The sequence below is a fragment of the Geotrypetes seraphini genome, chromosome 3 (assembly GCF_902459505.1).
Source record: "Geotrypetes seraphini chromosome 3, aGeoSer1.1, whole genome shotgun sequence".
NCBI classification, from domain to species: Eukaryota; Metazoa; Chordata; class Amphibia; order Gymnophiona; family Dermophiidae; genus Geotrypetes; species Geotrypetes seraphini.
In genome coordinates, this window is record NC_047086.1 from 226,855,369 (window position 1) to 226,868,360 (window position 12,992).

At 42.8% G+C, this 12,992-nt stretch overlaps 1 protein-coding gene across 2 annotated transcripts in view; it reads left to right on the top strand.

Annotated features, from left to right (window-relative positions):
* The window catches only part of PAN2 (poly(A) specific ribonuclease subunit PAN2), a 178,720-nt gene that overhangs the window by 121,866 nt on the left and 43,862 nt on the right, over positions 1-12,992 (top strand). For both annotated transcript variants that reach the window (XM_033939582.1, XM_033939581.1), the window contains exons 17-18: positions 3,403-3,476; positions 4,272-4,413. In XM_033939582.1, coding sequence (XP_033795473.1) covers positions 3,403-3,476; positions 4,272-4,413 — 216 coding nt within the window. The remainder of the gene's footprint in view (positions 1-3,402; positions 3,477-4,271; positions 4,414-12,992) is intronic.

Here is a 12,992-nt window from a genome sequence, read left to right on the forward strand (position 1 = left end):
CAAAAAGTTTAATGTTTTTCCTTCTTCCTCTATTCTCATAATCCTCCAGTTGTTCTTTTAATTTATTTAATTCCAGGCTGTCGTTTTTACATCTTTTTGATTCACATTCTATAGCTTCCATTTTTGATTCTAGTTCAGTTGTTCTTTTGTTATTAACTTCCATTTGTCTATGAATATTTAAAATTTCTTCTTTCATTTCCGACATATTAGTTATAGTTTCCTTAAGCATTTGTTTGATTTGTCTTAATTCTTCCATAACTTCTGTTTTGCTTAATATGTCTGGTTCTTCAATAGGAAGTGGTATCTTGCTTGGTGTTATTTGGTCTTGTTTCTGTCTTTTTGCAGATGTACCAGCCTCATTTTTGTTTTGTCTGGTGCTTGCCATGTTGTTGTTTTCTTTTTCTTGGTTATTCTTATTTCTTATATTTAGTCTCTTAGGTTTAGGTTTGGTATTCTTAGGTTTTTAATCCCTTTTCTTCCAAGATTTGGTTCTATCTTTTGAAGTAGAAATTTTCTTTTTAAGCCCTTTTTCTCTTTCTCAGTTATCTGTCACAATCTTGAATACTCCTTTTTTAGTGTATTTATCTCTTTAATATTGGCAAGAGGGTTATTTTTGATATTTTTCTACTTTTTACTTATGTCAGTTTGAAACTTTTTTACTTTTCTCACTATTGCTGTGAGAAAAAAAAAAATAATAATCCTTTTCTATGGTTTTTTTCCTTTAAGTCCTTTCACTGTCTCAATAAAGGAGGGGAACATTCAATCCAACAACCTTTCCTTCCCTTAGATCTCTCTCAGATTAGTCGATTCTTTTCACAGATTTAATTCACTATCTCTGACATTCACTCTCACTTAATGAGACATCGTTTCAACGCTGAGCAAAAAAAAAAATTTTTGGTATTCCTTTCTTTTAGCTCTCCTCTCACAAGCCCAATCGCAGCTCCGACCGAGGAGAGCAACACTTCATCGAGTTATTTTCCCTTATTTTGACAAACTTGAAGCAACTGTCTTCTGTTTATTCACAGCGTCTCTCAACTGCCTCGATGTCCTGCTGCTTCAGTTTTTTTTTTAAAAGTTCCGTTGATCCTTTTCTCTGTCTCCTCTCTCACAAGCCCAATCGCAGCTTTGTCAGAGGAAAGCAATATTCAATTCAGTATTTTTATTTATTTTAATAAGCTGATATTTATTTGTTTTCAGCGCTTCGGCACTTAATTACTGAGAGAAAATGCCGGTATTCCTCTCTCTCAGTTTTCTTTATTCAATCCCCTTTTTATCAAAGGATTATCTATTTTTTCCTTCTTATGGTTTCAGTTATATCTGGTCGGAATACAAACTTCCTTCACAATTTTCCAATCAAACTCATTGGTCACTCACATACACCTCGCGGTCTCAGCGCTGCATTCAAGTTTCATGAAACCGCCGAAAACACAAACGGCTCTCTGCCTTCCCGACTCCTGTCAGCACATACCTCACTTCAACTGCAGGAAATTAGGATTTTATCTTGTATCATTTGTTCAGCTTTTTTAATATATATTTTCTATGTAGTTATCTTGAAGGAAAAAAATTTTTTTTATATTTCATTGCCTGGATGGTGAGGAGCTTCACGATCACACCTCCATCCGTGCTCGCGTTAAGCCACGCCCCCCTAGAGAAATCATGTTAACGGTCTTCAGATATTTCCAAATTTTATTTATAGGAAAAATTATCATGCCTTACAAAAATCTGTTAATGGTCCCCATATTTTTTGAAATTTATTCATGTATCCTTTGTGTGTTGCAATAGCGAGTTCCATTTTGTATATGTGGCATACCGAATTCCACCAGAACATATAATTCAATCTATCATGTTGTTTCCAATTGGATGTGATTTGTTGTATTGCAATTCCAGTTAAAATAAATAAAAGTTTGTTATTACTTGATGAAATTTGGCTTTTTGCTCTCATGGTTGTTCCAAATAATATAGTATCATATGTCAAGGCTACCGGATTTTCTAGCATTCTATTAATTTGGGGCCAAATTGATTTCCAGAATGATAAGATAAATGGACAAAAGAATAAAAGATGGTCTAATGTCCCAACTTCAGTATGACAGTGCCAGCATCTATTAGATCTTGAGCTATCTATTTTTTGTAAACAAACAGGGGTCCAAAAAGCTCTATGTAGAAGAAAAAACCAAGTTTGTCTCATAGATGCTGACACTGTACATTTTAACCTCCAAGACCAAAGCCGTGGCCATTGAGATGCACTAATTTGGTGATTTATCTCAATGCTCCAAATGTCTCTAAGACCATTTTTTGGTTTTTTATTTATAAATCCAGATATTATTTTATACCATTGTGCGGCTTTATGTCCTCCTGAGTCCATCTGGAAACATAAGAATTCCAAACTGTGATATTTAGCAAGGTCTTTCCATTCAGGGAACCCTTTCTGAATGGATTGCTTCAATTGCAACCATTTAAAATATTGTGTTTTATTTAGACCAAATTTATTTTGCAATTGTGAAAACTCCAGCAACTTATCATTTTTTATTACATCATCCAAAGTACGAATGCCTGCTATCATCCAATGTTTCCAGATGACTTTAAAACCGCCGATCTTGATCTTGGGGTTTAGCCATATTGTTTGATTGGTTGATTTACTAATTGGAATTTGAGTAAGATTACTTATGTATTTTAAAGTTTTCCAGGTATCCATAAATATTTTATGATCTTTGTATAACCTTGGCAATTTGATACTAATTACATGATTAAGACGTAATGGAAACATAAGCCTCCATTCCAGCCAAAACCAATCTGGAATATTATCTGTGGGTTCTGGGAGGATCCAATACATACCATGACGTAAAATATAGGCTTGATGATACCTATAAAAGTTGGGAAAATGTACCCCTCCCTCCTTAATTGGTTTTTGCAATGACACTAGAGCAATTCTTGGTTTTTTATCAAGCCATATAAATTTTGTCAAAATCCTATTTATTTTTGTATAAAACGAATCTTGAAAGAAAACTGGTATCATCCCCATTTGGTAACATACTACAGGTAAAATCATCATTTTTACAGTTTGTACTCTTCCCCACCAAGATAAATGCAAAGGATTCCATTGCTCACACATTTCTATTACTTTTTGTAATAAACATTTTTCATTAATTTTCATTGTTTCATCTACTGTTTTTGTTATCAAAATTCCAAGGTATTTAATATATTCTTCTTTCCAAACAAAAGAGAATGTATCAAATAAACCTTTTGTACAGTGTATATTTAGTGGAAGAATCTCTGATACATATTTTCAATAATGTTCATTTTACCAGATCCTGCACCCTGTGAGGTTCTCTCCCTGCCTCTTATGTTCAAATAATTTGTTCAATGGTGTCTCCTGTAATACTTTGCCTTGTGTTTTTTGACTAGTGCGCCTTTAAGAAGGCTATGAAGAAGTGTGAAATAGAGGTTCCTAAGAGCAGAGAGATCCGCCCAGAAGAATGGTGGGTACTTGAAAGCAATGGGCAAGAAGAGGGAGTAAATGTGGTAGAGTGTATGCATGTGTCAGTATTTGGGGAAGAGAGGGTGAAAGGTTCTAAGTGGGACTGTGTGTGGAAGGAATGTAGGTAAAGAGAGCTTTTGAGGGAGGACTAGTTTGGGTGTGTTGGGATTAGAGAATGATATGGAGACAAATTTTTCCCCGTCCCTACAGGAACTCAATTTCCCCATCCCATCCCCATGAGTTTTATCGCTGTCCCTGTCCCATTCCTGTAAGCTCTGTCTTAACCACACAAGTCTCGAACACTTATGATTTTAAAGTGTTTGAGGCTTGTGCAGATGAGGACAGAGCTTACAGGAATGGGGCAGGCACAGGAAAAGAACTCTCCGTGATGGGAAAATGAGTTCCCGCGAGGACAGAGAAAAAACTTGTCCCCGTGTCATTCTCTAGTTGGGATGCAAAAGTTTGACGTGTTTATAATTGGAGGGCTGTAGGGTATAAGACTAATTGGAGATGGTGGGATGATTTTATGACCCTTGTTTCTGCTTTGTATCTTATGGTTTACTGATATATGATATTATATTAAATTAAATTAATTCACTGTTATACAGTTCTCTTATTTTGTTACCCGCATTGAGCTGGAAGGTATGCGGGATACAAATGAAGATTTATGTTTGTTACGTTATCTTGTCAGGTGAGGTCAGTGATTCCCTCCCCCTTCATTTTCTTTTGTCATTGGCTTTGTGTGCTGTGTGTAGCAGGACCACCTGTGGTTAATCTGTCTCTCATTTCCTTACAGGGAAGAGTTTGGTAACTCAGAGATTACTCCTCTGTGTCCCTCTGTGAATGAGCTGAAGGATGTATGGATTCCTTACTCTATAAGAATGAAACTTTCCAAAAACAAGGAGCTAGAGGTGTTGAACTGGAGTGATGGTGATGAGGTGAGTGGTGGTTTCCCCCTCCAGCACCTGAAGGGGCCTATATTTCTCTCTCCAAAATATTTCATTTACATTTTTCTTATTGAATAGATACACTTTACAATGAATTGGGAAGTTTTTAGACTGAATGAATTTAGATCAAAGACTGCATATACTGTTCACCTGTAAGTTTTGAACAGAATTCTCAGAGTGAAAATAAATTCATTCATTCTTTGAAACTTGTTGCAAGTATGAGCACATAGAATCGCTTGCTCCTACTTTTTCTGAATGCGTATGGCATTAAAACTATATAAAACTAATAGGAATACCCAGGATTGAAATACTAACCAAGTGGTGAAAAATTCATCAAATTATTTCTTAAAAATATAAATTAAATTTATGAGAAAAGTGCTCAGAACCCATGCCTCCTGCGTGTTAACCAAGAACAATCACTGCACTTTTATGGTTCCCATCCAACCTATACACAAATAACCTTTTTCTGTGGTATACACCACAATATTAAAATTTAAATATGATGGAATGATAATAATAACTGCACTTATCTGTTCTTGTGAGAGCGGATACAGTCCAGGCACATTGTGCTATGCCCTTTACAGGAATTTAAGCATCTCAGCAGGACGTGTCACTTAGATGACACCGGGTAGAAAAGAACATGCTTACTTACTTGGTTTTTTTTTTTATATTCTTTATTCATTTTTAAAACTTCAATTGTGCACAAAAGATGATGCATTTACATAAATTTAATATCATTACAGCACAATATACTTAATATAATAAAGATAAAACTTTTCTCCCATCCATTTTCAATTTACAAACATCTCATAAAATACTTGTAATCAACCCTTCTATATTTCTTGGGTAAGATTTGTCTCTTTGCGGATGATACCAAAATCTGCAATAGAGTAGGCACACCGGATGGTGTGAATAACATGAAGAAAGACCTGGCGAAGCTTGAAGAATGGTCTGAAATTTGGCAGCTAAAATTTAATGCTAAGAAATGCAAGGTCATGCATTTGGGCTGGAAAAACCCAAGAGAACAGTAGAGTTTAGGAAGTGAAAAACTTGTATACATTACAGAAGAGCTGGATTTGGGTGTGATTGTATGTGATGATCTTAAGATGGCCAAACAGGTTGAAAAGGTGATGGCGAAAGCTAGGATGCTAGGTTGCATAGGGAGAGGTATGGCCAGTAGGAAAAAGGAGGTATTGATGCCCCTGTATAAGACTTTGGTGAGACCTCATTTAGAATAATGTGTACAATTCTGGAGGCTGCACCTTCAAAAAGATATAAAAAGGATGGAGTCAGTCTAGAGGAAGGTTACTTAAATGGTATGTGGTCTTCATCATAAAGCATATAGGAATATTGTAATAATAATATGATATAAAATTTTGATAAAGGGTTTCTTTAATTTACAATGTAAGAACATTTATTGATAATTTCAAGTGTTTCTTTATAATTGAATGTAATACATGTATTTCACTTGATGTAAGAATTTAAAAAGAATAAAAATTATTTACAAAAAAAAAAAATAAAGCATATAGGAACAGATTTAAAGATCTCGATCTGTATACTTTGAAGGAAAGGCGGGAGAAGGGAGATATGATAGAAATGTTTAAATCCAAAAATGACAAAAAAAGTATATATTACTCACCAGAGGTGGGCTAAACACTCCCTATAAACATTTCATAAAAAGGTGGAGAAAAAGGCCTCAAAATTCAAATAACAGCAGCCAACAATCAAAAAGTAATAAACATTCAATACTGGTTCATTTCCTATCATAGGCAAAAAACTCCACCACCACTGAAATGAATTTATCAAAGGGTGAAAAAAACCCATCACTGTGCACAGGAAAAGAAAACCCAAAAAGTTTTACTTAGCTTGGGAACCATGGTCCAGAAAATGCCGTAGATGGAAATGTCTGACCAGACAAAATAATGATGGCGCTCACAAGATGAACACTCCACAGACCATATCCTCTTCCAACAAGTCCTTGTTTCACCTCTCACGAGGCTTCGTCAGGGAATACTGCAGCTCAAATTCTTTTTCCATTCCATGCACGTCAGCACAAGAAATGTCTGTTGCTTGAGAAGCCAAAAGATTACACTTCCAGGGACACTTCCGGGATCGGCAGATGTCACCGATACTGGAAGAACAGAACAGCTGATGACCACAAACTGCCTCCTGATGCTGTCAATCAACCAGAAAACGCAACCCATTCAACCCTCTGATTGAGACCCTTGGGTCACAAGGTATCCAAGTAAAAATCCAGCGCTGTTCATGCTGGTATAAGTCGTTTCACATTGCCCCTACGCGCAGTAGTAGGGACATGCTCCAATGCAAAACACTTAAATTCTTCAAAACTGTGCCGTTCTTTTTTTAAATGTTTAAATACCTACGTAATGTAAATGCGCATGAGTCGAGTCTCTTTCATTTGAAAGGAAACTTTGCAATGAGAGGGCATAGGATGAAGTTAAGAGGTGATAGGCTCTGGAGTAATGTAAGGAAATACCGTATTTTTTGCTCCATTAGATGCACTTTTTTCCCGCAAAAAAGTGGGTGAAAATAAGGGTGCATCTAATGGAGCAAATACGCATAGTGACCCCCCCTCTTGTTAATTTATTTTAATGTTGCCACCCTCCCTTTCTTGCCGGCCCTCTTCCCCCCCCCCATGCATACCTTTTTTTTAAACTTCTGGCGCCTCACTCGCTGAGAGCGACACACAAAGGTTGCTGGATGCCTGGCCCCCGCCGCTTCCGCAGAGAATGGCAGACGAGGCTGCTTCTTTTCGGTTCTCTGAACACCGAAGCCATGCAGAAAAAAATGTGAAGACTGATGACAAAAACAACAAAAAGAAACAGAGCAGATCAGAACGCACCTTCTGATCTTAATTGCAGCAGGAAAAACTGAAGAGGGAGTTGCCTTCCACTGCAGATGGGGAGGAATTCAGAGATTTAAAGTTATACCTTTCTGTATCTTCACAGTTAATGAGAAGTAACAGCTAATGTATGGAATACCATGTCTTCACTAAAGAATCTAGGATTCAGTGATCTACAGATTGTGTGGTCCATTGTTGGGTTCAAAGCCAAAAATTCCAGGCTTCAGAAAGGCAAACTATAAGATGAGGGAGTATCTTAAGGAGTCTTTAGCTAGGTGGGAAAATCTAAGGAAATATGAGCATGAGCAAAATCAAAATGATGTATTATAAAGGAAAAAAAGAGTTCAGCCCTATGTGGGTAGCTCAATAGCAGAATACAGAGCGACCGTGCCATACCCAGCAGCGGGCGGGGTACCAGACCAGAAATCCAGCGATGCAATGAAAAACCCGGGATGCTCCAGCAACTCCTCTACACCACTCATTTGTGATTGTCCAAGAAGGATTGTACTGCGGCCAGAGAGTCCAAGAACAAAGTTTTGTTATTTTGAGTCACCCTCACCTGAGCCAGATATTGAAAAGCAAATTTAATCCCCCGATTGAAGAGCTGGGTACAATACGGGGAAAGAAGCCACCGCTGCTTAAGAGCTGGGTACAGTACGGGGAAAGAAGCCACCGCTGCTTAGAGACACGTGGTGAAAAATTCTGAAAGTGGAGAATCTTCTGGCCCTGATATTCCAGCACTCTGCTCTGGCGATAACGAGCCATAAGTTGGGCTTTTTCAGCATAATTAAAGATGTGGGCAATCACTGGCTGGACCTATGTAACACTCTCCTTCAGCACTCCCACGCGATGCACCCACTCCGCTTTCAAGCATACCCCTTCAACCTCCAGGCCCAGTTCCTTTGTCAGCCATTGTTCGATGAAGTCCCAGAGCTCATGATCTTTAATTACCTCCGGGATGCCAATTATGTGGATGTTATTCCTCCTGCCTCGATTCTCCTGGTTTTCCACTCTCTCCTGCATGACCTACATTTGTTTTTCCAGTGACACGACCTTAGTCTGGAGAGCTCTGGTTAGATCCTCCTGCCGGGAAACATGATCCTCCGCCTGCTGCAAGCGGACTGCATGTCCTACCATTCCCTCCTTCAGTTCATCCAGAGCGGCATGCACCTTGGACAATTTATCATCCAAGATGTCAGCCAATATGAGGATAATCTCCTTAATTGCTGCATCTTGCAGCTGAACCAACGGCAGAGGCGATTCCGGCGAAGTTGCTGAGCAGGGAGATGCCATCTTGGAGACCAGATTACTGCTGAAAGGCTTGGGGGACCGCGAGGTTTTTGTAGGCATTACCCCTCTCCCGGGGCACAGCAATGATTGCCAATTCCCTCCAAGCACTCGGGGGAGCCTCACGCAATCGGTTGCCTGTTGAATGCTTCCCAAAAGGCAAGATGGTAGGATATAGTAGCAGTTGTATGCATGGGTGCTGGGGAGAGATGGTTCCGATGTCGTCCTAAGTGGCTACCATTACGTGACCCCCCTGGAGAGCATTTTTAATGGGGCCAGGATATGTGGCACAGCCTGAAAGTGCACCGCAATTAGTTCAGGAAGCTGTGATTTCTCAGATAAGAAAGCTGGCCTCCAAGCTCCAGCAACCACTTGAAAGATGTGCAAGATCAGAAGGTGGACATGGTTTTGAAAAGACAGAGGGAGGAGTTAAGACTTCAATCATCTGAGGTTTCCTATAGTGCCTGGTGGCAAGGGATGCATAATCCACTGATCCCAGAATAAAGGGAGGATTTTCAAGAAAGAAGATTTGCAAAGGTAAGAACCTAATCTTTCGTTAAGCAATTAAGCCTTATCTTTATCTGGTTATACATATTTCTGCCCTACATCTTTGAGTCTCACAATACTGCTTTTGCACTTCTTCTTATCACTAGTATATCTAAAAAAGTCTTGTCTCCCCGTTTTACCATTTTTTGCTCCATTTGCATCTTTGCTTTCCTGATTACTCAACCAGCCTCTCTCAATTTTTCCAGATATTTTTGCCTGCCTTCCTCTTTTTGAGATCTTTTGTAGTTTATGAAAGCTAACCTCTTTTTCCTTACCTTCTCAGCTACTACATTTAAGAACCAAAGTGGCCTTCTTTTGCTCTTTTACTTATGATTTTAAATGGCTTGAATACTGGTTGTGTTAATGTGGTATAACTAAATCTAGTGTACAAATTAGCTACAGAAAAGTGTGTGTGTACTATATGTGGACCAGGGCTTAATTTCTATGGGAACGACCTGTAACATCTTTCTACCTCCTCTTTTCAGAATCCAGAGCAGCAGGAGATTCTGCTCCAGCCCCTCTTTTCCTAGCCCAGTTGGGTTTTTGAGATTTCCATAATGAATATACATGAGATTGATTTGCATGGACTGCTTCCATTGTGTGCACATAGATTCATTGTGGCCCTCAAAGGCCATGATTGCCCACTCCTGTTGTAGAGGAAAGGGTGAGGATGAGCCTAGAGCAGAAACAGCCACTGTGATCCTTAATCTAGCCTTTTCTCATATTGTTCCTGTTTTCCCCCATCTCCTGCTCCACAATTCCACTTTGCCTACAATTAAGCCCTGGTGTAGACACGTAGAGCAGAGCAAACAGCAATGTTACAATTATACTTTTTTGCTACACCCTCTGCTATCCAAATTACCCAAGCTTGGGGAGCATGATTATTGGTTACATGCATATATATCATAACAATCCCCCAAATTTCTATTTGCTTTACTGGTAGAGAACAGATATAACTTGTACTGCTGGTTTCTAATAGTTATAGTTAAATACAACTTACTCTGGTGTTTGGCTCTCTGCTAGAGAAACTGTGGTCAGCTGGAGGAGCTTCTTATATATACAGTGGGAGTGTCATGTAGCTTAGACACACTGGAGAAGGATTCTAAAACCATACAAGATAGATCCAGAAATAATTTTCTTTTATACTACCTTATAGAGCAGTGGTTCCCAACCCTGTCCTGGAGGACCACCAGCCAGTTGGGTTTTCAGGATAGCCCTAATGAATATGCATGGGGCAGATCTGCATGTCTGCCTGTCACCTCCATTATATGCAAATCTCTCTCATGCATATTCATTAGGGCTACCCTGAAAACCCAACTGGCTGGTGGTCCTCCAAGACAGGGTTGGGAACCACTGCTATAGAGGATCTTAATCCTAAATTAAAGAATAATTATGTATTGCTTTGTAGCTAGGACTAGCAGCTTGGAAACAGCATCCTGCTACACAGATACAGAGCTTCTGTGTAACTTATAGCTCTACATCAGAGGTTTTTTAGCAGTCTAGGAGGCTTTTCAGAAATTGTCTGCTTGCAATACTCCTTGGTAAACAGCATTGTACCATTGCTGATGGTTAAAAGATTGATTGATTGATGGATTGATTGATTTTAAAAATACTTATTCCACCTATCCATCTTTTCTAGGTGGATTACGTTAAAAACTCTCAAACAAACATTTTAAGACATAAAACAAAAACGAGAATTCCAAAGCATAGAGCCAGCAATGGAATTGGTACACCACTGAAAAGTTTCAAGTGAAACTTGATAGCAGGAACCACTATTAAGCTCTTTCCCATAACAAGCCAAAGCATTTTGAAGGTGCTGAGGAGTACCGTATTTTCGCGGATATAACGCGCGCGTTATACGCGTTTTTACCTACCGCGCATACCCCTCGCGCGTTATACGCGTGAGCGCGGTATACAAAAGTTTTTCTACATAGTTCCCACCCCGCCCGACGCCCGATTCCCCCCCCCCAGCAGGACCGCTCGCACCCCCACCCCGAACGACCGCTCGCACGCGCTCCCACCCGCGATCGGAGCAAGAGGGAGCCCAAGCCCTCTTGCCCGGCCGACTCCCCGACAATATCGGGCCAGGAGGGAGCCCAAACCCTCCTGGCCACGGCGACCCCCTACCCCCACCCCGCCCGACGCCCGATTCCCCCCCCCCAGCAGGACCGCTCGCACCCCCACCCCGAACGACCGCTCGCACGCGCTCCCACCCGCACCCGCGATCGGAGCAAGAGGGAGCCCAAGCCCTCTTGCCCGGCCGACTCCCCGACAATATCGGGCCAGGAGGGAGCCCAAACCCTCCTGGCCACGGCGACCCCCTCCCCCCACCCCGCACTACATTACGGGCAGGAGGGATCCCAGGCCCTCCTGCCCTCGACGCAACCCCCCCTCCCTCCCTCCAACGACCGCCCCCCCCAAGAACCTCCGACCGCCCCACCAGCCGACCCGCGACCCCCCTGGCCGACCCCCACGACACCTCCACCCCCCTTCCCCGTACCTTTGCTAGTTGGCCGGACAGACGGGAGCCAAACCCGCCTGTCCGGCAGGCAGCCAACGACGGAATGAGGCCGGATTGGCCCATCCGTCCCAAAGCTCCGCCTACTGGTGGGGCCTAAGGCGCGTGGGCCAATCAGAATAGGCCCTGGAGCCTTAGGTCCCACCTGGGGGCGTGGCCTGAGGCACATGGGCCCAACCCGACCATGTGCCTCAGGCCGCGCCCCCAGGTGGGACCTAAGGCTCCAGGGCCTATTCTGATTGGCCCACGCGCCTTAGGCCCCACCAGTAGGCGGAGCTTTGGGACGGATGGGCCAATCCGGCCTCATTCCGTCGTTGGCTGCCTGCCGGACAGGCGGGTTTGGCTCCCGTCTGTCCGGCCAACTAGCAAAGGTACGGGGAAGGGGGGTGGGGGTGTCGTGGGGGTCGGCCAGGGGGGTCGCGGGTCAGCTGGTGGGGCGGTCGGAGGTTCTTGGGGGGGGCGGTCGTTGGAGGGAGGGAGGGGGGTTTGCGTCGAGGGCAGGAGGGCCTGGGATCCCTCCTGCCCGTAATGTAGTGCGGGGTGGGGGTAGGGGGTCGCCGTGGCCAGGAGGGTTTGGGCTCCCTCCTGGCCCGATATTGTCGGAGAGTCGGCCGGGCAAGAGGGCTTGGGCTCCCTCTTGCTCCGATCGCGGGTGCGGGTGGGAGCGCGTGCGAGCGGTCGTTCGGGGTGGGGGTGCGAGCGGTCCTGCTGGGGGGGGTGAATCGGGCGTCGGGCGGGGTGGGGGTAGGGGGTCGCCGTGGCCAGGAGGGTTTGGGCTCCCTTCTGGCCCGATATTGTCGGGGAGTCGGCGGTCCTTCGGGGTGGGGGTGCGAGTGGTCCTGCCGGGGGGGGGGGGCAGGGCAGGGCGGGTAAACGGAGAGTGGGGACAGCGCACATAGAGTCGGGGAGGGCGAAAGGAGAGTCGGGGCGGCCAGAGGAGAGTCGGGGCGGGCGAAAGGACAGTCGGGCAGCATGCGCGTTATACCCGTGAGCGCGGTATACAAAAGTTTTTATACATAATATTGTGGTTTCTGCGCGCTATACCCGTGTGCGCGTTTTACACGGGTGCGCGTTATATCCGCGAAAATACGGTACAGTCGACTCCACCTAAGTGCACGTCAGATAAGCACACGCTCCGGTTATCCGCACCCTACCACCATGGTCCCGTTTTGTTTTGGGTTTTTTTACATTAAAGTCAATGGACGTAAACTCCGGATATTTGCACTTCTGATAAGCACACTATTTATTTATTTTATTTCTTCCATTTGTGCGTTGCACATACCTATATAACCTCTAGGTGACATTACAAAGGAAGAGGTTATAAGAGGGTAGGGAGGACTATGGAGGGCAAGAAGG